This window comes from Centropristis striata, chromosome 2 (assembly GCF_030273125.1).
Source record: "Centropristis striata isolate RG_2023a ecotype Rhode Island chromosome 2, C.striata_1.0, whole genome shotgun sequence".
In the NCBI taxonomy this organism is placed as follows: Eukaryota; Metazoa; Chordata; class Actinopteri; order Perciformes; family Serranidae; genus Centropristis; species Centropristis striata.
In genome coordinates this window covers 45,323,019-45,350,498 of record NC_081518.1, presented here as the reverse complement: position 1 = coordinate 45,350,498, position 27,480 = coordinate 45,323,019, and the positions used below count along the sequence as shown (strand labels likewise).

At 42.3% G+C, this 27,480-nt stretch overlaps 1 protein-coding gene across 1 annotated transcript in view; it reads left to right on the top strand.

The window, feature by feature from the left end:
• pla2r1 (phospholipase A2 receptor 1) overlaps positions 1-27,480 on the top strand; it is a 35,489-nt gene that overhangs the window by 4,056 nt on the left and 3,953 nt on the right. Inside the window, exons 3-26 of the mRNA XM_059352086.1 lie at positions 14-187; positions 5,203-5,367; positions 5,723-5,836; positions 6,821-6,970; positions 7,232-7,426; positions 7,543-7,706; positions 8,566-8,676; positions 11,098-11,210; positions 11,688-11,857; positions 12,082-12,290; positions 12,911-13,056; positions 14,006-14,090; positions 14,856-14,991; positions 15,486-15,521; positions 16,680-16,840; positions 18,009-18,073; positions 19,192-19,286; positions 19,364-19,500; positions 20,890-21,007; positions 21,114-21,253; positions 22,002-22,143; positions 23,457-23,692; positions 26,300-26,480; positions 26,598-26,732. Coding sequence (XP_059208069.1) covers positions 14-187; positions 5,203-5,367; positions 5,723-5,836; positions 6,821-6,970; positions 7,232-7,426; positions 7,543-7,706; positions 8,566-8,676; positions 11,098-11,210; positions 11,688-11,857; positions 12,082-12,290; positions 12,911-13,056; positions 14,006-14,090; positions 14,856-14,991; positions 15,486-15,521; positions 16,680-16,840; positions 18,009-18,073; positions 19,192-19,286; positions 19,364-19,500; positions 20,890-21,007; positions 21,114-21,253; positions 22,002-22,143; positions 23,457-23,692; positions 26,300-26,480; positions 26,598-26,732 — 3,378 coding nt within the window. The remainder of the gene's footprint in view (positions 1-13; positions 188-5,202; positions 5,368-5,722; positions 5,837-6,820; positions 6,971-7,231; positions 7,427-7,542; positions 7,707-8,565; positions 8,677-11,097; positions 11,211-11,687; positions 11,858-12,081; positions 12,291-12,910; positions 13,057-14,005; positions 14,091-14,855; positions 14,992-15,485; positions 15,522-16,679; positions 16,841-18,008; positions 18,074-19,191; positions 19,287-19,363; positions 19,501-20,889; positions 21,008-21,113; positions 21,254-22,001; positions 22,144-23,456; positions 23,693-26,299; positions 26,481-26,597; positions 26,733-27,480) is intronic.

Below are 27,480 nucleotides of genomic sequence, written 5' to 3'. Positions count from 1 at the left end.
GTTATATTTGCAGATATACACACTTTGTTGGGAAATGCACATGGAATGCCCTGTGCTTTGCCCTTCAAATACAACAACAAGTGGTACTATGAGTGCACCACTGAAGGGCGGGAGGACCACCGGCCCTGGTGCGCCACCACCACCCGCTACGACCAGGCGGAGAGGTGGGGCTTCTGTCCAGTAAAAGGTAAGAGGTGGGGCTTCTGTCCAGTAAAAGGTAAGAGGTGGGGCTTCTGTCCAGTAAAAGGTAAGAGGTGGGGCTTCTGTCCAGTAAAAGGTAAGAGGTGGGGCTTCTGCCCAGTAAAAGGTAAGAGGTGGGGCTTCTGTCCAGTAAAAGGTAAGAGGTGGGGCTTCTGTCCAGTAAAAGGTAAGAGGTGGGGCTTCTGTCCAGTAAAAGGTAAGAGGTGGGGCTTCTGCCCAGTAAAAGGTAAGAGGTGGGGCTTCTGTCCAGTAAAAGGTAAGAGGTGGGGCTTCTGTCCAGTAAAAGGTAAGAGGTGGGGCTTCTGTCCAGTAAAAGGTAAGAGGTGGGGCTTCTGTCCAGTAAAAGGTAAGAGGTGGGGCTTCTGTCCAGTAAAAGGTAAGAGGTGGGGCTTCTGTCCAGTAAAAGGTAAGAGGTGGGGCTTCTGCCCAGTAAAAGGTAAGAGGTGGGGCTTCTGTCCAGTAAAAGGTAAGAGGTGGGGCTTCTGTCCAGTAAAAGGTAACTCTGACCAACAGTCTGGAGCTAGAAAAGAACTGGTGTTAGACACTACAGCAACATCAAATCAAATCTAAATGACTTTATTCATTCAGCTCAGTCCGTCTGGTAGAATCTCTGGTGGTGTGTCTCCGGCTCACCACCGTAGCAGCAACATGCATGAAGTCAGTAGTGAAATGTTTTTTATTATACTCCACCCTGACTAACACCTTCAGGATGAACAGCAACACATCTGTGCAGCAGACATTATCAAGTCAGTGCTCATATCCAGCAGTCATCCAGAGGAGAGGCTGTGATTTTATCAAATATATAAAGAAAATATTCAAGGATCACATCAGGATCTAATGGTTGGTCCTCCACTAACTTATATAATGTCAGACACCAAACAGGACGAGGACCACAAGAGCGTCACGTTAAACAGTTTATTGAAGGATTTGGGGAAAGGGAGTGTATGGGTGTGAGTCCAGAGCTGTGAGGCGTCTCACTGAGATGGCGGGGTGGGTTCCAGAGCACACTCGCTGATTGTCCGGAGTCACGGGGCAGAAGATGAAAGACGTAGTTGAGCAGGTCCGATATCACAGGTAGGAGTCAGAGGCGTATGAAGACAGGCAGGGTAACTGGTACTGATTTGCAGACGATCTGACAAGGAGGTACTGAAAGCCAGGGCTTATATACAGAGGGTGATGAACAGGGAATGCAGTGCAGCTGGCAGGTTAATTAGTGCAGGAGTAGATACAGGTGTGGCTGATCAGACTGAGACTGGAGCAGCAGCAATTAGTGCTGTTCACAGGGCAGAGAGAGAAAGCTCATGACAGAACCCTCCCCCTAAGGGACGGCCCCAGAAGTCCCCAAAAAACATCAAACTGGGCGGGCGGAGGGGGAGCCGGCGGAGGGTCAGAACTCCTCTGAGCGGTCAGACTCCATGGCCTCATCCTCCGAGGGGGCCTGAGAGGTGCCATCAGGGGCCAGGGCAGGGTCAGAAACTGGGCAGGAGGAGCGACGGGACCCCTTAGGACGACCCCGACGGATGGCAGGCTGGTCCGGATGCAGACGGTGGAAGTCGGCGATGAGAGTCCGGTCCACAATTCGACTGGTCGGCACCCAGGTTCTCTCCTCAGGCCCATAGCCCTCCCAGTCGACGAGATACTGGAGGCCCCTACCCCTCCGTCTGGACTGAAGCAGGCGTCGAACGGTGTACACCAGCCCACCGTCGATGAGGCGAGGAGGAGGAGGAGGCTTGAGTAGTATGGCACGGGCTTGTGACCAGGTGCGGCGGCATCGGCGAGCATGGGCGAGGGCAGACGGGCAGGAAACCTCTCCTTCCTGGCTGGGGAACAGAGGGGGCTGGTAGCCATATACACACTGAAAAGGTGACATACCAGTGGCAGAACAGGTGAGGGAGTTGTGGGCGTACTCTACCCATGTCAGTTGTTGCGCCCAAGCCTGGGGCTTACGGGAAGCCATGCATCGGAGCGCCTTCTCCAGTTCCTGGTTCGCCCGCTCTGACTGACCATTGGACTGGGGATGAAATCCAGAGGTGAGACTTACTGTGGCCCCTAGAAGATGGCAGAACTCCTTCCAGAATGTAGAGGTGAATTGTGGGCCTCGGTCTGAGACAATGTCCTTGGGCAGCCCGTGTAGACGGAAGACATGATCTATAACAACCTGGGCAGTCTCTCTAGCAGATGGCAGCTTCAGGAGGGGAATGAAGTGCGCCATCTTGCTGAACCGGTCAACCACAGTGAGAATGACAGTCATTCCATCCGATGGGGGCAGGCCTGTTACAAAGTCCAGGGAGACGTGGGACCAGGGTCGTGTGGGCACAGGCAGAGGCTGGAGTAATCCAGCGGGTGGCTGGTTGGAGGATTTGTTCTGGTTGCAGGTGAGGCAAGCACGGACAAATTCTCTGACATCCCTTCTCAAGGAAGGCCCCCAGAAGCGCTGGGCAAGGAGATGGCAGGTGCGGGCTGAACCCGGGTGGCAGGCAAGGCGGGAGTTGTGTCCCCACTGTATGACCCGGGATCTCAAGTTCTCAGGGACGAAGAGACGGCCATCAGGGCATGCACTGGTGCCGGGATGGTCACGGAGAGCCTCTTGAACCTCTTCCTCGACATCCCAGGTCAAAGCAGCTATGATACAGGGATCAGGCAGGATGGGTGCAGGTTCCTGGGAAGGGGCGTCATCCTTCTGGAACTGGCGGGAGAGAGTATCAGGCTTGGTATTACGTGAACCTGGGCGGTATGACAGGGTGAAGTTGAATCTGGTGAAAAACAAGGCCCAGCGGGATTGATGGAGGACTGAATGTTCATTGAGCTCAGCCGGATTCCTCCTACATCTGGTGAGCTCCGGCTTTTGCTGGACAGGTGGCGACTCGATGCCCATCACCGCCACAGTACAGACACAGGTTAGAGGTGATGCGTCGCTGTCGCTCTGCAGGGGTTAGGGAGGCGCGGCCGATTTCCATCAGTTCAGGCTGGTAAGATGGTGGGGCAGGAGAAGACGGGAGAGCAGTCGGGCTGCTCCGTGTGCTGGTGGATGGACTGTTGCGCCCTCTCTCTCGACGACGGGCCTGGATCCTGCGGTTGATGCGGACAGCCAGAGCAATGGCTTCGTCGAGGGTGGGGGGTTGATCATGGGAAACCAACTCATCCTTTATGTAGTCCGCCAGGCTGTGGAGGAACGCATCCACCAACGCCTCCACGTTCCAGGAGCTCCGACTTGCCACTGTTCGAAAATCGATGGAGTAATCCGCCACGGTCCTTCTGCCTTGGCGAATACTCATCAGGGTCTGTGATGCCTCAGCTGTTGTGGATCCCAAGTCGGAGACCTTGAGCATCTCCTCGGCGAACAGGTTGAAGGTAGCACATGCAGGGGTCTGGCGCTCGAACTCAGCCGTTCCCCACAGTCGAGCCCGTCCCGTCAGGTGTGTGATCACATAACCTACTTTAGCCCCTTCAGTGGCAAAGGTTCGGGGTTGCAGGCTAAACTGGACACGGCAGCTCGTCAGGAATGCCCGTACCTGAGTTGGGTCGCCGTTGAACCGCTCTGGATTGCCAATCTTGGGTTCTGGGGATACAGCGACAGTGGCAGCAGTGACCAGGGCAGATGACTCGGGAGCTGGGCCGGTGGGCAGACTGGCTGAAGCTGACGGAGGAGTAAGGTTGGTGAGAAGTTGAATAACCATGGCAAGTTGTTGTTGCTGCTGCTGAATCTGTTGCTGTTGCTGCTGGAACTGCTGTTGCTGTTGATGGCCGACCTGGAGCAGGGAGGCAATGTCATCAGTCATGCGGTTAACCTCTCTCTCTGTGTGTTCCAGGCGCTGCATGGCAGTGGGTTGTTCAGGTTCGTCGGGTTCCATGCTGGGTGGGACGTGCGCTGGGTCCATGTTTGGTCAGATCGTACTGTCAGACACCAAACAGGACGAGGACCACAAGAGCGTCACGTTAAACAGTTTATTGAAGGATTTGGGGAAAGGGAGTGTATGGGTGTGAGTCCAGAGCTGTGAGGCGTCTCACTGAGATGGCGGGGTGGGTTCCAGAGCACACTCGCTGATTGTCCGGAGTCACGGGGCAGAAGATGAAAGACGTAGTTGAGCAGGTCCGATATCACAGGTAGGAGTCAGAGGCTTATGAAGACAGGCAGGGTAACTGGTACTGGTTTGCAGACGATCTGACAAGGAGGTACTGAAAGCCAGGGCTTATATACAGAGGGTGATGAACAGGGAATGCAGTGCAGCTGGCAGGTTAATTAGTGCAGGAGTAGATACAGGTGTGGCTGATCAGACAGAGCTGAGACTGGAGCAGCAGCAATTAGTGCTGTTCACAGGGCAGAGAGAGAAAGCTCATGACATATAATGTATAAATAAAAATAAATTGTGTGTCTCTGAGCTGTAATTGAACTACAGCTGAATGATTATTCCACCAACCAATAAGTGGATCGACACGAAAATAATCGCAAACTATTTTGAAAATCGATTAAATGTTTACGTCATTTTTCTGTCATATTAAACTGGAAATCTTTGTGGTTTGGACTGAAGACATGTGAAGACATCAGGACTTTGAGAAATAGGGATGGATTTATAAACAAAACAGTTGATCAATTAATCGAGAAAATATTTTGCAGATTAATCAATAATGAAAATAATCAATAGTTGCAGCCCTACAATGTACCATAACTTAAAAACATTAAAAATATCTATAAATGGCACCTGTTGGCCCAGTGGTTAAGATGCATACAATATAGCCTATTAGGATAAGATTTAAAAATAATAACTTAAAAAATGGGTCTAAATCAATCTTAAGTATCCAACCAGACCATAATAAAATTCTGGCCTATTTTCTAAATAATTGAAACAAATATAAAATAAAAATAGAAAACGAGTATAAGGTGAAGATGAAGTCATGTATCTCCATCCTGCCTCCACCTGTTGATGTGGTCATAGTGACTCATCTCACCTTTTCATCATGTTTCCTGCTTCCTGTTAAATCCTTTAATGTCTTTTCTCCTAGATTACAGTTGTGAGCGTTTCTGGGAATCGAACCAGGAGCTGCGAGCGTGTTACCAGTTCAACCTGTACACCATCCTCACCTGGAGCCAGGCGCTGTCCACCTGCCAGGCTCAAGGTGGGAACCTGCTGAGCATCAGCAGCCTGGCGGAGCACAGGTACATCACAGGTAGGAAGCACCTGCAGAGGCTGAATAAACCTCCAGCTGCCCTGTTATAACATAATAAACCTCCAGCTGTCCTGTTATAACATAATAAACCTTCAGCTGTCCTGTTATAACATAATAAACCTTCAGCTGTCCTGTTATAACATAATAAACCTCCAGCTGTCCTGTTATAACATAATATATCCTGGTGTAACAGCACACCAGACTACAGCCTTCTTCATTCACTCTGTTTCATGTTACTTTGTTTTTATTTAGGTCACTATCTGCTGCATGCATTGATTCATAGCTGATCATAGCCAGCTGATTATTATTATTATCACAGTTGTTGACAACTTTGTTGTGTTTCATCTGGTGTCAGATCGGCTGGCTAGTGTTGGAACGATGGTGTGGATCGGGCTGAACCACCTGAAGGACGGGCGGGGGTGGCAGTGGTCTGATGGAGCTCCTCTCTCACTGGTCAACTTCACCACAGGTAACATTTATACACAGGTAACATTTATACACAGGTAACATTTATACACAGGTAACATTTAAACACAGGTGACATTTATACACAGGTAACATTTATACACAGGTAACATTTATACACAGGTAACATTTATACACAGGTAACATTTATACACAGGTAACATTTATACACAGGTAACAGTTATACACAGGTAATATTTATACACAGGTAACATTTATACACAGGTAACATTTAAACACAGGTAACATGTTGCTCTTTGCCCCGTAGGATTCTTGTGAAATGGTGCAGAGCTCCAAAGTGTGCATAAAAGCATTTTTTCTCCTAAAATATAGAAAACCAGAGAAATCAAATACTAAAACTGGCAAATTTATTAAGTTAATACCTGTGGAAGCCAAGTAAAAATAAAAATAGAATAAAAAAATCCTTCTAATTCTAACTTGACTTGACATTTTGAGTCAGAATAATGAGGTTGTATCTTAATTTTCTTGTCTTGTGTAAATGTGTTGATGGCAGAAGAACCAGACATATTTTCTGATGTTGGAGAGTTGACTGTTAATTGACATAAATCCTTGCAAATGATTAACTCAATCCATAAAAATGCTCCTTGATGATGATCAGTCCTTTAGCTCTGTGTGTTTTTACAGTAGCTTCTTATTGGGCGTCAGTAATACGTAGCACAGTGTTAGCTCATTGTGCTCATTCTCAGCTAATGCTAATGAGAACATGGAACGGAATGAACATGAAAAAAACAAAGATACAATAACACAATTAATGGAAGATAATATTAGAAGTTGTTTGAGGCTGGTAGGACCCTAACCAGTGAGGAAGGGAAGATGAGGAAGATAACAGAATAACCCAGTAGGACCCTAACCAGTGAGGAAGTGAGGATGAGGAAGATACCAGAATAACCCAGTAGGACCCTAACCAGTGAGGAAGATGAGGATGAGGAAGATACCAGAATAACCTTCTCCGTCTCTCTGCCCTCAGCGCTGCCTGCCAGCCCGCTGCAGGACAACAGGCAGTGTGGCGTCTACAGCTCGGCCTCGGACGGCGCCTGGCGGAGTCTGTCCTGTGAGTCTGCTCTGCCCTACGTCTGTAAGAAGACGCTGAACGCCACCGGCAGAGCGCCGCCGCTCGGTGAGACCCTCAGCCGGCCTCTCGGACCCCAGCAGGGATGAATTATCAGTCAAAGTGCAAAATGTGCTGGAAGCTTTTTTAGCTCTTGTAGCTTTTGGCCTCAACAGCTGCAGTGCACCTGGGGAGTGACCTTTGACCTTTCTTCTCTATTGCTCTGCTGGTGGCTAGACCAAAACAGTGTCTGCTGTGAATGAGTGTTGTTCTTGTCTGTCCTGCTCTGACTTCACCTCCTCTCCTCTCCCGATCCTCCTCCTCCTCCAGAGAGCTGGCAGTACGTCCCTACAGAGTGTGCTGATGGCTGGTGGCCTCATAACGCTTTCTGCTACCGGCTGCTGCCAGAGACTGAAGCAGGGAGCTGGGAGGAGTCCTCCCGGGCCTGCAGCTCTCAGGGAGCTAACCTCACCAGCCTGCGCTCTCTGGCGGAGGTGGAGCTGCTGCTCAGCATCCTGACCAACTGTGAGCAGCATCATATTATCTGTATTATATTATATATATTATGACACATATTACAGCTTCGCTTCTCTCTTCACACTCCAAACGGACACTCAAAGCGTTTTTCTCATGTTTGATAGATTCTGGGGAGAGTACGGCGGTGTGGATTGGTCTCATGAAACATGCAGCGTCTCCGAGCGTAGAGTGGTCCGATGGCTCCCCAGTAACTCTGACCCTGTGGCACCAGTACCAGCCTCCACCCAACCTGACGGAGGCAGCACTCTGTGCCAAAGCAGACAAGAAGGTGGGAAACACTGAGCTGCTGCTTCTTCTGAGTAAAAACTCTCTAAAAGCTCAGTTAAGAAGTAGCTTTAGCTCCTTGAAAGAACAGTTAACCTCATTACAGTAGTAGTACTTTGTTTCTCTTACTGGTAGAGCTATTTATCAGATATTTATCAGCTATTCATCAGCTATTTATCAGCTATTTATCAGCTATTTATCAGCTATTTATCAGCTATTTATCAGCTATTCATCAGCTATTTATCAGCTATTTATCAGCTATTTATCAGCTATTTATCAGTCTAGATAGTTCTGGTGTGAGTTGCAGAGTGACTGTAGACATGTCTGCCTTCTCATCAACTTAATGGAACTAAAATATTCTTAAAAAACTCAACAGCAGTAACTCTTTCCATGAATCAGACCTGCTTACTCATCATATTCCACATAACTTGCTTTCAGCAGTTTCATGTAGGAACGATTCTAGAAAGACAATAGTTCCTTTATGAGGCTGTTGACTCAGGGGCTATGGATTATCATAGTTACCCGGTCATGAATCTGGAAAGAGACATTTTTCAAATGTATTTTTGGTGCTTTAAGCCCCACAAGACATTCAGCAATTTGCACCAAAACAATTAAGATGGAGAAATAGCACCAAAAGGAAAAATAAGTGGTTTTGATTTTGGGGTGAACTGCCCCTTTAATTAAATGACAATCCATCATAAAGAATAGTTCTGAAATAGATTTCTGTTGCTCAGCTAATTAATGAATCTAAAAGCTGTGACAGCTGTGATTTATAATGTCTGTAACATGGTCTGGTGAGAGAGTTATTCTGTAATAAATAAAGTATATCTATCTATCTATGATGCTATATAACCTCTCCTCAGGAAGGTAACTGGCTCCTGGTGCCGTGTGATGAGCGGCTGCCTGCTGTGTGTCGGAGAGAAAGCCAGAGTCCTGTTCTCCAGGCTGGGACCTGGGACGAAGGCTGTCCCGAGGTAGGAACATGAACACAGATTATTATTATTATATATTTCCAGGTCAGCATGTTCTCAGAGGCTGATGCAAGACACAGTTCTCTTAAGTAGCTCAACCTTTGCCCTAACCTCAGAGAAAAGGGGTAAAAACCAACACATAACATGATTACATATCACTTGAACTTCTTAATTTACCTCTGACTGGATAGTTTTCATGTTCCAGTAGTATTCATGCATTCCTTATGGAAGGAACTCCCTTTACAAGAAAAATGCTGAAAAATAGCCTCGTAGTTTTCTCACATAACGATTTGAAAGAAAATCTGACTTGTTGACTTGCTAAAATGTAATTTGTAATGGTTTGACCACATTCTGCTGAAGAAAACTGAAAATGATCTATTTCCGAAACTGAAGTGACTTATTTTTAAGCAGATTCTGCTCTGCGGTGTAACAATAGCCCCATACAGCAGGACGGGCACCAGGCGGAGCCACACTTCTGAGCCTTGCTCCCTCAGAAGCACAATGAGCTGATTCACTCGGTGCTGACGTGTTGTCTGGCGTTCGTGTTGCTCCTTGACTCTGTTTACAAGAATATCAGACTCCTGAGTCATCGGCTGCCCTGCAGCATGAGGACAGAAATGTCCCTGAAGGCTCAATATCAGGACATGCTCACGCAGTCTGATGATTCCAGAGTTTTACCAAACAAAACTATATTTCCACTTTAGTCTCTTCATTGTCTGTGTTGTCAATGTTTACTGGAGTCATTCTGTAGATGAAACGACTCCAGACACAGTTTCAGCTTCTAGCTTTGAGTTTTTTCTTCATGTAAATGTTTGTGTAGGCCTCTGGAGCCCATATGTAGGCAGGATGGGGGAGGATGGGGCATAAAGGGCTGAAGGGGACCAAACTGACAACACCTGTAAAAACACCCCACCGCACAACCTAACACACACACACACACACACACACACACACACAGACCTGATATAATTACACACATGCACACTGAAACATGGAATAACCTTTGCTCCAGATAAGGGCTGGGCACACCTGAAAGGTTTCAATAGAAGTGCCAATAATAGTAATGTTAACTAGAAAATTTCCTCTGGGGAAATTCTGAAAGGGCCACGGGGGCTACTGCCGGTGTGTGTACACTATGATGAGATTCTTTAGAGATTTATAACCATGCCCTTTAACCTCGATGTGTGTGTATCTGTAACTGTAATCACATCAAAGATCAAAGGCAATCAACAGAATTAACTGCAGCTGTTCCTGAACAGTGACAGCAGAGGTAGACAGACTGGAATTTCTGGCCTCGAACAGAAAGCATTTTTGGCAAAACCATAATACCTATCATTGATCTGACTTCACTTTGAGCGTCCTGAGTTCTTCCTGAATGTCTACATATGTTTTTTTTTAAGAAAAATGAAAAAATAGCTTTGTTAGAGCGATCTACAAAAACTGTTAAATGTCCCTTTTTCAGAAATCTTCCTGCGTTTTTAATATGGGAGCCAATGAGGCTGTTGGTGGTGTTGGTGGATCATCTGTGCGTCCTACGCCCAAACTATAACTCTGACAGCTTTACCAGAGGATTGTGAGGGAGAAGACTAATTTTCCTACATTTCTATATATAAATTATTTCTGTAGAGTAGAATTTGCGGCCTGGAGCGCAGTTTAAAATTTATTTTTTGACAGTTTTTTCTCTCCCTCTACACTCTGAGCGATGACATCACACACTGTGACACGAACATTCCGTGCAATACACACCCATTATAATCTCAGAATTTCTCCAAAAATGATCATGGTCATTGAACAGGGATTGATAAAAAACTACATGACCTATCGAAACGTGGATTAATACACCGATACACAAGACTTGTGTCTACTGTTTAAAGTTTAAATGGAGTCTCTAGGTGAAATTATGCCGGAGAAGTAGACGTTTAAAAATCTCCAATTATTGTTCTTTTTCGCTAATTTTTTGTTGCCCGTCCCATTCATTTCAATGCTAGATATTGGGCAGTTTTTTGCGACTTACGTCGCAAAAAAATTTTGTTCTGTAGAGAAAAGTAATAGCACACGGATCCCGATCAAACCGTACGTTTTGATATATAATTTGTCCTGCAACTCTTTAAGTTGTAGGACTAGTAGCGGGACGAAATTGCGTCCGGAAGAGGAAGAAGAAGAAATCCACAGTATAACAGTAGTGCAGCACTGGTCCCATCAGATATTGCTGGATGGGACCAGTAGGGACCAGTAGGGACCAGTAGGGACCAGTAGGGACCAGTATGGGACCAGTGCTGGGGAGATTGCCCCGAGGCCCTAGTAATACCTTGGTTTGGTGCTTGAGAGATATTAACATGTAACAGACAAACTGTGAAAAAAAACCACTACTGCACAACATGGATATTTATGTTGTTGTTGTTGTTGTTGTTGTTGTTGCTGCAGGGCTGGAAGCGTCATGGCCGCTCCTGCTACACAGTGACCAGCCACCAGCAGAGCTACGAAGATGCTCTGATGGGATATTACTGCAGAGCGCCGCTCCTCACGCTGGAAAACAGGTTTTTATTCAGCAAACTGTTTACATTTAGTCATTTAGCAGACGCTGTTTTGATGGCAGCCTCTCTCCTCTCCTCCTCTCCTCTCCTCCTCTCCTCACCTCCTCTCCTCCTCTCCTCCTCTCCTCTCTCCTCTCCTCTCCTCTCCTCTCCTCTCCTCCTCTCCTCTCCTCTCTCCTCTCCTCTCCTCTCCTCTCTCCTCACCTCCTCTCCTCTCCTCTCCTCTCCTCTCCTCTCCTCTCCTCTCCTCTCCTCTCCTCTCCTCTCCTCTCTCCTCTCCTCACCTCCTCTCCTCTCTCCTCTCTCCTCTCTCCTCTCCTCCTCTCTCCTCTCCTCTCCTCTCTCCTCTCTCCTCTCCTCTCCTCTCCTCTCCTCTCTCCTCTCTCCTCTCTCCTCTCCTCTCCTCTCCTCTCCTCCTCTCTCCTCACCTCCTCTCCTCTCCTCTCTCCTCTCCTCCTCTCCTCACCTCCTCTCCTTCAGGTTTGAGCAGGCGTTTGTGGACAGCCTGCTGAGAGCCAGCGGCAGCAACAGCAGCAGGTATTTCTGGATCGGTCTGAAGGACGAGGAGAGGAAAGGAGAGTACAGCTGGATTCCTCACAACGGCTCCTCGCTTCCTCTCACCTTCACTAACTGGAACAAACACCAGCCAGGTAAACTGGAATAGATATTATAATGGTAGTGTTGTTTGTTTATTTCACTAACTGGAACAAACACCAGCCAGGTAAACTAGAATAGATATTCTAATGGTACTGTTGTTTGTTTATTTCACTAACTGGAACAAACACCAGCCAGGTAAACTAGAATAGATATTATAATGTTGTTTGTTTATTGTCACCATCCTGTTTCCATCTGCTGAATCTCCTCCTTCCCTCAGTCAGCTCTGGGGGCTGTGTTGCTCTGTCAGGAGGTCCTGCTGTGGGTCGCTGGGAGGTGAAGGACTGTAAGAGCTTCAGAGCCTCGTCAGTGTGTAAGCAGAGCATCAGTAGTTACCAGGACGTCCTGCTGCCGGAGCACCACATCGACGCCTACGCCCCCTGCCCTCCAGGCTGGGACTCACACTCTGGGCTGCTGCACTGCTTTAAGGTCGGACCGCTCAGCCTTTCACTTCATTTATTCACATCATTCATTCATTCACCATTTTATAAGGTCTGCATATGATTTTCATTACCAGTAAATCTGTTGGTTAATTAACTGCTTGGTTTGGACTAATGAAATGAACATTTTTAAACTGAAGTTGATGGACTAATAAATTAATTTCAGCTATAAGGGCTTATCATAAAATAATCATTTAAATTAGAGGTTCTCCAAAAATTTACTTTTGGGTTTTCATTTTGCTGCTATTTTGTTTGTCCCATGATGGTTTGTATTGGATTTTGAAAGTTTGACATATTATTTTAATTGTTGCCAAAAAAAAAGCATCTCCATACTTTACTATCAGGGCTGTTCATGGGAGTTTTTCCAGTCAGGAACTCATTTTTCTAATTATTTTGACCTGACTTAAGTGTAGATGCCCTGTCTCGCAGTGTTGAAAAAAAGTGACATTTTGTGATTTGGCTCTGCGTTCCAAAACCCAGAGGGTTCTTCATTGACCCGTGTTCACACTTCCACCAGGTTTCATGGAGATCTTCCTACTGACAGACAGACAGAGAGATAAACAAAGATAAACAAACGGAGCTCCACTGTGTTTGTTTTAACTCTTTCAGGTGTTCCACGATGAGAAAGTCCTGATGAAGCGTTCGTGGGTGGAAGCGGACTTCTTCTGCCAGGCCCTCGGGGCTCAGCTGGCCAGCTTCCACCACTATGAGGAGCAGGTGTTTGTTAAGCAGCTCCTCAGTACCATGTTTGAAGGGTTGGTACAGCCCTCTGGGCCTCGTCAGGGCAGGAATGTTATGGGAACTCATACATGCAACATTTGAGGTGTTTTTTTAATTTCATGTACGCAGCAGGTACAGAATTTAATTATTGGCTTTTGAAGATGAAATGTGGTTTGGGGTTGTTTTATAATCTTTATTAAATGACTGAGACGCCTCCAGTGAATAGGCAACACCTTTATAAGTCATGTCACCAAATAGTGAAATTTAACTTAATTGCTGTGGTGAAAAATGTTTGGTTTGTTGTAGCCTGTTAAGTGAATTTGGGTTTAACCCTTTTAAAAGACCATTGTAGTGAAGAGACAAAGGAACTCGCTAAAACTTCTGCATCAACTCGTCAAATCTTCATACATTTTTCAGATTAAGAAAACAAGACTGGACAAGTTTGCTGATAAGATATTTGAGCCAAGAAAAAAGAAAAACACCTACATTCCTGTTGTTAGCAGTGACATCAAGATATGACAATCCAATGTTTTACATCCTCCAGACAGATCTCAAGGCTTATTACCATGTGACAGACAGGAAGCACATAAAGAACGTTAAGAGGTCCTAGAACTGTACCGAGGGGCACTCCACACGTTTTTTAATCAATTTCAAGAAACTCTTTGATTTTCCCCTGGACATTTTCTACACAATTTAGAGACCAATTTCACTTTATCACAAAATACCATTAGCTACAAAGTGTGTTGCCTGATTTGGATTTATTTCTGACTGATATAACAATTGCTGTATCATGCAGTTGGAGGGCATGACCATATTTTTTAATCATAATTCTCATTTTCATTGAAAAATATATTAGAATAATTATGGTGTGATTTAAATTTACTGCAGCAAGGTTTCTGACGTGGTGTGCTGGTTAATTAGTTGCCAAAGCTCAAATGTTAAAAGCTTGTGTTGCATTGTGTTTTTTCTTCTGCTCTCTTTTAGAACAGAGGGTCGCTGGTTCTGGGTGGGTTTAAATAAAAGAGACCCTGAATATCCCGGAGCCTGGGAGTGGTCCGATGGTTCCCCTGTAAGTACTGGGACACATTCACAACCATTCACAACCATTCACAACCATTCATAATCATTCACAACCATTCACAACCATTCACAACCATTCACAAGCATTCACAAGCATTCACAAGCATTCACAAGCATTCACAACCATTCACAACCATTCACAACCACTCACAACCATTCACAACCATTCACAACCATTCACAACCATTAACAACCATTAACAACCATTCACAACCATTCACAACCATTCACAACCATTCACAACCATTAACAACCATTAACAACCATTCACAACCATTCACAACCATTCACAACCATTCACAACCACTCACAACCATTCACAACCATTCACAACCATTCACAACCATTAACAACCATTAACAACCATTCACAACCATTCACAACCATTCACAACCATTCACAACCATTAACAACCATTAACAACCATTCACAACCATTCACAACCATTAACAACCATTAACAACCATTCACAACCATTAACAACCATTAACAACCATTCACAACCATTAACAACCATTAACAACCATTCACAACCATTCACAACCATTCACAACCATTCACAACCATTCACAAGCATTCACAACCATTCACAAGCATTAACAACCATTCACAAGCATTCACAACCATTCACAACACATCCAGGAGCCTGTTGGAACACACAGGAATATTCAGAGGGTGTATCCTTTCTGTCTGTGTGTGTGTGTCTGTGTGTGTGTGTGTGTGTGTGTGTGTGTGTGTGTGTGTGTGTGTGCAGGTGGTGACCTCCTTCGTGGAGGATAAGAACGAGGAGGATGACAGCAGGGACTGTGCGGTGTACGGTGACCTGACCAACACTCTGACTCCTCAGCCCTGCAGCGCCAAACACGAGTGGATCTGCAAGCTGTCCAGAGGTAACCACTGCACACACACACTGCACACTACACACTACACACTACACACTACACACACACACACACACACAACACACTACACACTACACACTACACACTACACACTACACACTCCACACACACACTGCACACTACACACAACACACTACACACTACACACTCCACACACACACTGCACACTACACACACTACACACTGCACACTATACACTACACACACACTGCACACACACACTGCACACACACACTACACACACACACACTACACACTGCACACACACACTACACACACACACACTACACACACACACTACACACTACACACACACACACTACACATTACACACTACACACTACACACTACACACACACAACACACTACACACTACACACACATACACACAACACACTACACACTACACACTACACACAACACACTACACAACACTACACACTACACTGCTGCACTACTCACCAAACTGATTTATGTTGCAGGTGATAAACTGAAGAAACCCTATTGGTACACTGAGCGTAAGTAGAATTTTCATTTACTTCAATGCTTCTGTAAAACCCGATGTAGCATTGTTTATATCTCTACTACTATGATAATGTAGCATTGTTTATATCTCTACTACTATGATTATGTAGCATTGTTTATATCTCTACTACTATGATAATGTAGCATTGTTTATATCTCTACTACTATGATGATGTAGCATTGTTTATATCTCTACTACTATGATGATGTAGCATTGTTTATATCTCTACTACTATGATAATGTAGCATTGTTTATATCTCTACTACTATGATGATGTAGCATTGTTTATATCTCTACTACTATGATAATGTAGCATTGTTTATATCTCTACTACTATGATAATGTAGCATTGTTTATATCTCTACTACTATGATAATGTAGCATTGTTTATATCTCTACTACTATGATGATGTAGCATTGTTTATATCTCTACTACTATGATAATGTAGCATTGTTTATATCTCTACTACTATGATAATGTAGCATTGTTTATATCTCTACTACTATGATAATGTAGCATTGTTTATATCTCTACTACATGATAATGTAGCATTGTTTATATCTCTACTACTATGATAATGTAGCATTGTTTATATCTCTACTACTATGATAATGTAGCATTGTTTATATCTCTACTACTATGATAATGTAGCATTGTTTATAGCTCTACTACTATGATAATGTAGCATTGTTTATATCTCTACTACTATGATAATGTAGCATTGTTTATATCTCTACTACTATGATAATGTAGCATTGTTTATATCTCTACTACTATGATAATGTAGCATTGTTTATATCTCTACTACTATGATAATGTAGCATTGTTTATATCTCTACTACTATGATAATGTAGCATTGTTTATATCTCTACTACTATGATAATGTAGCATTGTTTATATCTCTACTATTGAAAAGAATAGATTGATTATCATATAAACGTCACAGTAGAGCGCAGTAATAAAATTGTCAAATCATATTTTAGTGATTTTTTTAAACATAACGACTTGTTAATGGGCATATGATGATGATATGATGATATTGCCTCATATTGATTACAGGCCTCTGAACTAGATCAGAATCATTGATTATACCAGTGATATATTCAGGAATCTATTTCTAGTAAATGGTGATAATGCTGATTTTCCAGAAAGCGAGCCGTGGGTGTTTTACCGCGGAGCAGAGTATCTTCTGGCCAAGCAGCCGTTTGACTGGAGCGCCGTGTCTCTGGCCTGCCAGATGATGGGATCCGACCTGCTGTCCATCCACTCCAGAGACGAGCTGCACTTCGTCAGGGAGCGCATGAGGCGGGTCAGCTACAGCTACAGCCTGCTAACAGTCATTCAGTGTGTTTTATTAACATTTATATCTAGTTTGGTGTAGTTTACAAGGTCATGCACAACACTACAGCTGAGCCAGTTTGAGAGTTACAAATAGCTATATTGCTAATTTGCAAGAAATTAAAAGACAAAACAGTTTAATTCAAGCAAAGCTAAATCTAAATTTACAAACAGTATATCACTTATAATGTGTCATAAACAGTTGGTTATTACAAGGTTTAGATCAGGGATCAGACAATCAATCACTACCACTGTAATAGTTTATTTCCAGAACATTACTTGTTGTTTGCTGTCCCCATTTTTAAAACTAAACACGGGGGTTAATCATATTATTCAAACAAAAACAAGCCAAAAGCATTTAGCAGAATAACATTTTTAAAGTACTATTATAACAGCTAAAGTAATACAAAAAATTCTACAAGATAATATTGTGACTCAACTATGTATTGCAATACATTTCTTTCATTTGATTCTTTCTGTCTTCATACGCCTTCATTTCATTATAAAACATGAAAAATGTAATTTAGTCATTTTAATAACTAATTAAATGAAGTAATATAGTTTATTAAAAAGAAAATATAACAAAATCTTAATATAAAGTAAACATGTCTCATTTAAAATACAGAAATGCACAAAATATTATTTGCAATCAGTTTGCCAAGGAGACAATGCAAGAACTCCCAAACTCTAATCTGAGAGCAGAATGATGGCGGCAGCGTTTAGATCACAGCTTCACTCACACAAAGCTGAAGAAAAGCAAAGTTCTGAATGACAGAGGCTGAATGGACCAGCAGCCCATTCTCCTCACAGTTCACCTCCCACAAACAACTGACACACTCACACAACTCAAGTGTTTACAGACACGTCGATGAGCTAAAACCAGCCGGACACTTTCATGCTGGAGTGGCTGAACACACACGGAGTTAGAAAGAAAAGAAGCTGTTTCTGGGCCGCGGCCTGCTGGACCGCACTAAAGAAGTCTAGTGGTGCCGAGGCTGGTGAGGATAAAGAACAAAACAGGCCGATGAAAGAGGCGAAGCACGAGCCAAGGAGAGGAGGAGGAGGAGGAGGAGGAGGAGGAGGAGGAGGAGGGTAACAGTGAAGTCAGTTCTCTTCATCTCCTCATTGTGTCTCCTCAGCTCTCCTTGGGCCCGACCGACTGGTGGATCGGCCTTTCCATCGGCCAGCCTGGAGAGGAGCCCAGGTCTGTGTTCTGTGTTTCTGCACTTTGTTTAACCTCTCAAACAGATAAATGTTGATGTAGTTAGAGCAGGAGCCTGAGAGAGTCTACAGGATGCTCCTGCAGGGTTCATAGGTCACGTTTTGATCAGAATCACATGTTAAAAACAGGTTCAGTTGAGCAAAAGGAAATTATAATCTTTGCAAATTGGAGCTTGCATGTTGCAAACTGGGTGAAATGAGTCCCATTTCTCCCCAAAATGAAAGCAACAAAAAGCCCAGTGAAGTGCAAATGGTTTCAACAGATTTGAACTGAATTCATACAATAAGAATCAGAAATATGTCCTGTAGGTGTTACCAGTCGGAAAAAGACAAGTATTACAACTACCCAACTGTCAGAGCAACAAACACATTCAATAAAGACTCAACTGACTATAGCAGGAATAGTTTGTAATTATATAGTTATAAATATAGTTATTATATATAGTATGAGGTACTGATCCATAGACAGTCTATTACCAAAAGTAGATCGTGATGTGGATGACAGCAAAACTTATTACAGACACATAAAAACTAAGTCAGCGTCAGTGTTAGTGTACGCTATATTCAGACTGTTTCCTCTGACCTGCTGTTAAAGTTCACACAGAGGGGATGAAGCTCCACTCACCAGATAACTAATGTTACCAGGCAGAACATGGGAGTTCTGCTCTACCAGCCTGGACCGTTTAGTTTGTTTGTTGCTGTGTGAGTTTAGTGAATCCAAACTGGAAACCACCAAGACACACAACAACACACACACACTAACCAGCAGCAGGACAGCAGCTCCTGTTCTACAAGGTAAATTACAGGTTTATCTGAAAGAAGAGAACATTGAAAGCAGCTTTAGTTCCTCGCTGGAAAAGTATGTCAAGATTCAGCAGTGAAAATATAAATATATTTTTTTTATTTAAGTATAGTGTACTTTTTTAGGTTGCTAAAAAAAGTTGTGCTGCTTCTCCCGTCCACATCAGAACATGCTGAGCTTCCTGCCACACTTTAAACAGGAAACCCAAACTATCCCTTTAACAAGCACCAGCTGAGATGTCAGCTCTTTTAATTTATTTTATATATATTTTAATTTAATGTGTTTGTGTTTGTTTGCAGGTGGACCGACAAGACACACATAGACTTTGAGAACTGGGTGGAGAAGACGGGCCAGAAGAAGAGCGGGCTGTGTGTCACCATGTCTTCTTCAACAGGTAACAATCTGCAGAAAGAACAGGTGTGTCCAGGTGAACATGCATGAATGTGCTGAAGTTTCTCTGTTGTGTCTCAGGGAGGTGGTCGCCCAGTAAATGCAGCGACTTCCATGGTTACGTCTGCAAGAGGAGGACTGTGTCCGTGGTGGAGACGCCCAGAGAGCCGCACTACATCGGAGGATGTCCGGAGAAATGGCTCTACTTCGGACACAAGGTGCACACACACACACACTACATGTACACACACACACACACTACATGTACACACACACTACATGTACACACACACTACATGTACACACACACTGATTCACTAGTTAAAGGAGCTCATTTTGTCCCACAGATCAGTTCTTAAACTGTTCCTTCCCCCGAGGGTTGGAGCAGGATGTTTGTGTTTGCTTTCACTGTCCTGGAGGGAATCATGTTAAACTTCACAATAACTCCTGCTGATGATGCTCAAGCTGAGTCAAACCAGCTCATCTCTGAAATCACCACAACTAGTATTAGATCTCAACAAGTAGTTTGGAGTAATGTAGATTGTTGCTAGTAAAAATACAATGGAAGGAGATATATTTTGAAAATGTATTTTCATTCGTGAACATGTAAAATCTTCTTATCTCAAGGACTCATTTTCCACCAAAACAAATCTTCAGTGCTCATCAAGGGTGGGCAGTGACTTTACAGTGAAAACAAACAAGAAATGTAAAATATCAAAGCAAACAAGGGGATAAAAACAATAAAAGTCAGATAAACAAAACAAAGAAATCCATTCAACAGATGCATTCAAGGATAGAACACTATAGACACAGATGAGAGCAATAAAATCAGCTAAGCCAGTTACACAGGGCCCATTATCACTGTTATTATTATTATCACAGCTCTGTTATTATTATTATCACAGCTCTGTTATTATTATTATCAGAGCTCTGTTATTATTATAATCAGAGCTCTGAACTGCCCAACATGTTACAGTAACCTGATACATGTAGTACATGTAGTACTGTATGATTCCAAATGAAACACAGTGACTAAATAGATAAAGTATTTAACAGAACTATCATTATTCTGCATATTACACAGAATGAAAGGCCTTGTAGCAATATCTGTCCTTTCACAGACCTTTTCACCTTTTATTTGTTCCATTCGTAAAGAATGGAACAAATAGAGTTTTTTACATGTTTTGCCTTTAATAGAGTGGTGGTGGGGAACAAGGTGAAAAAGAGATGAGAACAACTTTAAAAAGTTCCTGGAAAGACTTGAACTGTGGACTTTATTATTCATGATCGACACCTTGAACCTCCTGGTTTAGAGTGTGTTTAAGGGCCTTTTGATGAGCAAAACAGTGAAGTTAATGCTTTGTGTATTGTTACATAATTTCCATCAGATTGTATCATCAGAAGCTCTTTTTGAAGCATAAAAGCTGCCAAACACTGTTCTTCTTTCACCGTCAACAAAGAAGAGTTCATTTTTTTTAACTTTTGACACCTGACCTCTACAAACAAGACTCCTGTTGGTGATAAGGGAATACTGATTTGCATTTCACAGTGTAATATTCATGGTGTGGGTTGTGTGTGTGTGTGTGTGTGTGTGTGTGTGTGGGCAGTGTCTGCTGCTTCACCTCCCTGACAGCCCGTCGGAGGGGAAGAGCTGGAGAGATGCCCAGTCCATCTGCTCCTCCTTCGCTGGTTCGCTGGTCGCTATAGAAGACGAGATAGAACAAGGTGGAAGAACATCAAACACAATCTCTGTCTCTGTATAACTGTATCTCTGGATCTGTTGGTTGGCGTGTCAGCTCTGTGTTTCCATCTTTCTTCTTTCTTTCTGCAGCCTACATCACCATGCTGCTGCAGGGAAGCTCTGTGGGTGTGTGGATCGGTCTGCGGGACGAGGATACGATGAAATGGACCAATGGGAAATCAGTCAGCTTCACCAACTGGTCTCCAATAGAACCAAAGAGCTACCTCACTGTAAGCTGCTGAGGCTGAGTCCACTCTCACAGCAGGCCATTCTCATTATAGCTGCACCTGAGCAAAGGTTCTTTAGGTGTATCTTTAGTTAAAGCCTGTAGAATACACATTATTATTATTATTATTATTATTATTATTATTATTATTAGCAGAGGAAGACTTGTGGAGACCATCAGCTGATGATGACTGTAATCCCTCTCTCAGCCAGACGGGGGAGACAACAGCTCCACTGCATGTCAAACAATAACAGGGGTTAATTATAATACTCACTTCCTCAGTTTTTATTTAGGGATTTTTGATTCTGACTAATTATGTTTTTGTCTGTCAGTATGGTATGACAGATGTCTTTTAATACTACATTACCCATGAGCCTCAGCCACTGCAGGGCAGCCTGTCAGAGACGTGAATCAGCTGCAGCGTTGGTGTTCATCCAGAAACAAAACTGTTTTACTGATTTATCGATAATTCAAACAGGGAGTTTGAGGACATCCAGGCTCTAAAGCCAGCTGACAGAGAAAACACCCCCCAGGACCCCAGAAACACAGTTTGCATTAAATCAAAGCTGGAGATTGGAAACATCGAATTTGCATCATAAATTGTTGACTAGTTGCATTTGACAATAAACAAACGTAGTAACATCCGTCTAAAAATGAAACTCTTTTTCTTGAATGTGCCTCTCTGAATGTGTGTGTGTGTGTGTGTGTGTGTGTGTGTGTGTGTGTGTGTGTGTGTGTGTGTGATCCTGCAGGAGGACGAGTGGCTCGGCGGCTTCTCTGATGAGCCGTTGTGCACCGTTCTGTCCAACAACCACAACTTCCACCTGACGGGGAAGTGGTACGATGAGAAGTGCAGCGAGGGAGGGTACGGCTTCGTCTGCCAGAAACCTCAAGGTCAGAAACGCCAGGTGCTTTAACTGTCTGTCTGTCTGTCTGTCTGTCTCTCTGTCTGTCTGTCTCTGTCTGTCTGTCTGTCTGTCTGTCTGTCTCTTTCTGTCTGTCTGTCTGTCTGTCTGATGCTCTCCTCATTATTTATTCTCTCTGCGTCCTGGAATAGAATCTGCTGACAGGTGTTTTCTAGTATTACACACTATAGTTTGGTTAAAGAAAGATTATACAAACTGACAATATTGTACTCCACATATATCATTCAACAAATTAACAAAAAAGAATACAATGACATCTGAAACGTGTGTCTCTTTGCTGACCTTCTCACTTGTAGCAGTGATTTACTCGTCTGCAGTAACAGAACTGTTGACTGGTTACAGCTGTAACGAAGCTTCCTCAGAGACATTATGTCCTGCTATAAAGTGCAATGCCTGTTCAGAACATAGCTGTTAACCATCACATGGTAGCTTTAACATCTTCTGCAGTCTGACCTCCCTGACTGTCTTATTCTGGTTATTTTAACCTGCTGTGTCTCCCATGAATATTGTTTTGCCAAATATGCAATTTTAGCCATAATGGCTCTTCCAGATGTTTTCTTTCTGAAGTGCATATGGAATGATTTGTGTAAAGATCCTGTGTATTTGGAGATACATGCAGCTTGACCTGATATTCTGGTTTCCTGTGTTCCAGTGAGCCATAGAGTCCCAGTAGCTACATTTATAGGAAACATGTCAGGTTGAAATATATTTAACTTTAATGAAATAAACTGTAAACACACAATGAGACCTGTGATGGTGATGAATCACATCTCACTTCACCAGGTCCTTCCTTTAACCTTTAACTGGTAGTTTAGATAGTTAGATGAGAAGATCGTTACTACTTTTATATCTGTTGGTGATATATGAAGCTGCAGCCAGTAACTGGTTAGCTTAGCGTTAGCATAAAGACTGGAAACAAGGGGAAACAGCTAGCTGGCTCTCTCCAAAGACAACAGAAAATGAACCTTTAAACACCTCTAAACTCACTAACAAACACATTATACTTCATGGTTAGTTCCTACTAAACACTAATGGTGAAACAGCTAGTTATGAATCAGCTTTTCTTGAGTCACTGAGTCAGATATAATATATAATATATATTATATATATAATAATATAAGAGCAATATCAGTTTCCTCTGCTAGAAAGTCTCAGCCTCAAACTTCTCCTTTAATGATGTGAATGAGGACGAATCATCCGTTAGCTGCATATGTCCGATCATTAACACCTTGAACTCATCTTTCTTCCCTCTCTCCTCTCTCTCTTTCTCTCTGGTCCCAGATCCATCCAAGCCCCCCACCCACTCCTACCACCACCCTCTCCCTGACACCATCGAGTACCGCAGCCGCAGCTACCGGGTGGTGTCAGGCAACCTGAGCTGGTACGACGCCATGCATATGTGCATAGAGAAAGATTCTGAGCTAGTGAGCGTTACAGATGCCTACCACCAGGCTTTCCTTACTGTGCTTGTCAACAGATTGGCCGTCCCCCACTGGATCGGACTCTATAGTCAAGACGTATGTATCCTCTGCACTATCTATATCTATCTACTCTATATCTATATCTATATCTATATACTCTATATCTATATCTGTCTACTCTATATCTATATCTATATCTATCTACTCTATATCTATATCTATATCTATCTACTCTATATCTATATCTATCTACTCTATATCTATATCTATCTACTCTATATCTATATCTATCTACTCTATATCTATCTACTCTATATCTATATACTCTATATCTACATCTATATCTATCTACTCTATATCTACATCTATATCTATCTACTCTATATCTATATCTATCTACTCTATATCTATATCTATATCTATCTACTCTATATCTTTATCTATCTACTCTATATCTATATCTATCTACTCTATATCTACATCTATATCTATCTACTCTATATCTATATCTATATCTATCTACTCTATATCTATATCTATCTACCTACTCTATATCTATATCTATCTACTCTATATCTATATCTATCTACTCTATATCTATATCTATCTACTCTATATCTATATCTATCTACTCTATATCTATATCTATCTACTCTATAACTGTTTCTCTGCTTCTCCACAGGAACACTTTGACTTTTTGGGAAATATGCTAATTCATCTTTTCATCAATAATTAAATGAAAATGTTGTCTCTTGTCAGAATATAAAGTTAGAGCCAGTTAACTAGGTTAGTATGAAGAAACAACCAGCTGGGTCGTTAATAATAATAATCGTATTACTTCATATTTTTTCATCCTTACAAAAACCAAAGAATAAAAACAAATCTTTGTAGTTGAGACGGATTTACAGCAGTGCTCATTGCCAGCTGTTCCCCTGCTGTCAGGTATTATGCTAAGCTAAGCTAAGCTAAGCTAAGTTAAGCTAGCCATCTACTGGCTGTAGTTTCTTATTATATTATTTGTATTCTCAGTCTCGTCCAGAAAGCAAATAAGTGTATTTCCCCAAACTCTTCTGTTAATTCTGCTTAATGAGCATGAATTGCAGAGAATATGCATGAGATTTATTTTAATAATTGGTAGTTTAATATTTTAATATGCTTTTTGTCTTTTCACTTTACCATAAACATAGATTTGCATGTCTGCATGTTGTCAACATCCTAAAACAGTCATTTTCCCCACACATCATGTAAACAGCTGAAGAGAATACTTAAAATGAATATTTATACATCAGTTACTCACTGTGTTACCTTGAATTCTGGATTTTAGATTCTTCTTTTCCCAGGGAGGCGTGCAAGAAAAACAGAGAGAATTCTTGATAAAATGAAGTAAATGGTGTCTTCATTTTCACCAAAATGTTACTATTTAATAAATCTTTGACAGTCTCACGGTGAAGGCTAAAGTTTTAAATGAGTAAATGTAGAAATAAATATCTTGGAAGTACCAAGCATACGACAGAATAAATAAGATTTATAATGTACTGCATTAGTTGTGTGATTTATTATTATTTATTATAATAATGCGTCATTATTAACAGATGTTTAGATATAGATTTGCTTTTTAACCCCTCATATACTACAATTCATCAAGAAATTACTCTGTTTTTTATTTATTTTTATTCTTTGTTCACTGTGGAAGTGATAAAAATGTTTTTTTTTTCAAGAATTCAAGGTAACATGAGGTGTGCAATTAATATATACAAATGGTCGTTTTGGGATTTAATTATTCCTTTAAATAATCCTGGTGAATCCTAGCATTTCACTGAGTATTTAGTTTGTCCTACGTTGTTCTCTGTCCCTTAATGCACCACCTGACCAGATTTAATCGCCGCTCTAAGATGGAAAATTTGAAGCTTATAAATTATTTTTGAACAATAAATTCACACAGAAAGTATATCGTTAGGGCAAAATACTTTGGAACTAAATCCTAATAAGAGAAAATATGTTACCCAAAGGTGTGAATTACAAAGGAAATATTACAGAAGATTCTAAAAATCTTTCCTGGTTTGTTTTATCGATGATCAGTAGTTCCAGTTGTCTCAGAATAAGTATGCAGGGGTTTTTTTAACGTTTGGATTCAAGTATCACTGAGGAATGTCTTAGTCATGGAGAGAATTAACAGGAAGTGAAGGATCCAATTCTCTCTGCCTCTCTCTCTTTTTTTATCTTGTTCAATTTCTGCCTCATGAACCAGTGTTTCTTGTTCTTTTATTGCACCTATTCATACAGTAACCAACAAATAACTAGTGAATTTGTCATCATTTATTAATATTATGACTGCGACTGTGTTTCAGCTGCTGATTCACTAGTTTGATTTCAGAAACATGAACACTCCTTCACTAAAGCACGGCACATATTGTTTATTTGTTAAAGCTTTAAATAGATATTTTACTCTGATTTTTACGTTTTCATAATGATTCTAAATGACGAAAACAAACCCAGTAAGCACACTCAAGAACCAGAAATTGTGATTTTATGTGAAGATTCTTTATGTTTAACTACATTTTAAACTAATAGTGAAAGCCATAATAATAATAATAATAATAGTCATACACAGCATTAACCTTCACATCTTACACAAGTGCAATCATTTACTGAGATAATATGATGTGAATAATAAATGTAAAAAGATCCTCCTGGTCTCTGCAGAGCGGCATCAACTACCAGTGGTCTGACGGCAGCGACACCGTGTTCACGCACTGGGACGCCGCCGACGACCAGGACGACCTGCTGGCGGGGGAGTGCGTCTTCATGGACGTGAGCGGCGGCTGGCGGCGAGCCGACTGTGAGACGGAGCTCCACGGAGCCCTGTGCCACGCCCACACACCCAGTCAGTGCTAACCATGCTAACATGCTAGCTCTCAGCTTCACTTCCTGTCTCTCAGCATGTGTGGAATCATTTCTGTCTCTCATCATGGTGGAATCATTTCTGCTGTCTCTCTCTCAGGCAGTAAACCGTTTATCTCGTACGAGGGCGCCTGTCCCTCCTCCTGGGTGAAGTTCGGACACGGCTGTTACAACTTTGAGCCCGTGGTGCAGAAACTCACGTTTGAAGAGTCGAGAGAATACTGCAGGCAGAAAGGTAGGCTGTGATTTCATGCATTACCTGTTCAGCCATCATTTATGTAATCTATGTGCTGTTTTTGAATAGAAACAACGGTATGATAGAAACTTTTAAATACATGTTAAGTCTCTATAATGTGCAGGATGGGATACATGCTCCCCCTAGAGGTCAAACACAGGAGCTGCTCTGAAAAGCTCAAGGATGGAAAAATGGCCCTTAAAGTCCTTAATTAACATAAAACATATACAGTTTATACAGCCTATTTGTCAGCTTCTTATGTATTACCATGTAGGAAACTTAATTAAATTAAATTAACTAAATTGTTCTTGGTAAGTCTAGATTATTATTAAAGAAATAAATGAGTGAAACAGTTGACAGGATTAGGGCACATTGAGTTATATTAACAGAAACTTCTCTATCTGCTGAACAACTAGAGCTAACAGAACCATGGCCGGGGCAGGGGGAGCAAAAAATAGATCTTTTTTTTCATAAAAGGAGCCTATTTAGCTCGTAGAATTCTGAAAAAAACAAAACATAATTGGATAAAAAGTTCTTAAAATAACCAAAATCTCCTCAATAATTGGCTTAAAATGAATTGAATTTGCATGATACACAAACATCCTGCAGTTACTGAGTTCACCATCTGGGTTAGCTGCAGTTTATCGGTTGTTCTCTACTGTTGTTGTGATGCATTGAGTGCAATATAAAAGATTATATATTACAAATATAATGATAACAACAAAACTAGCTCATGAGAGTTTAATTT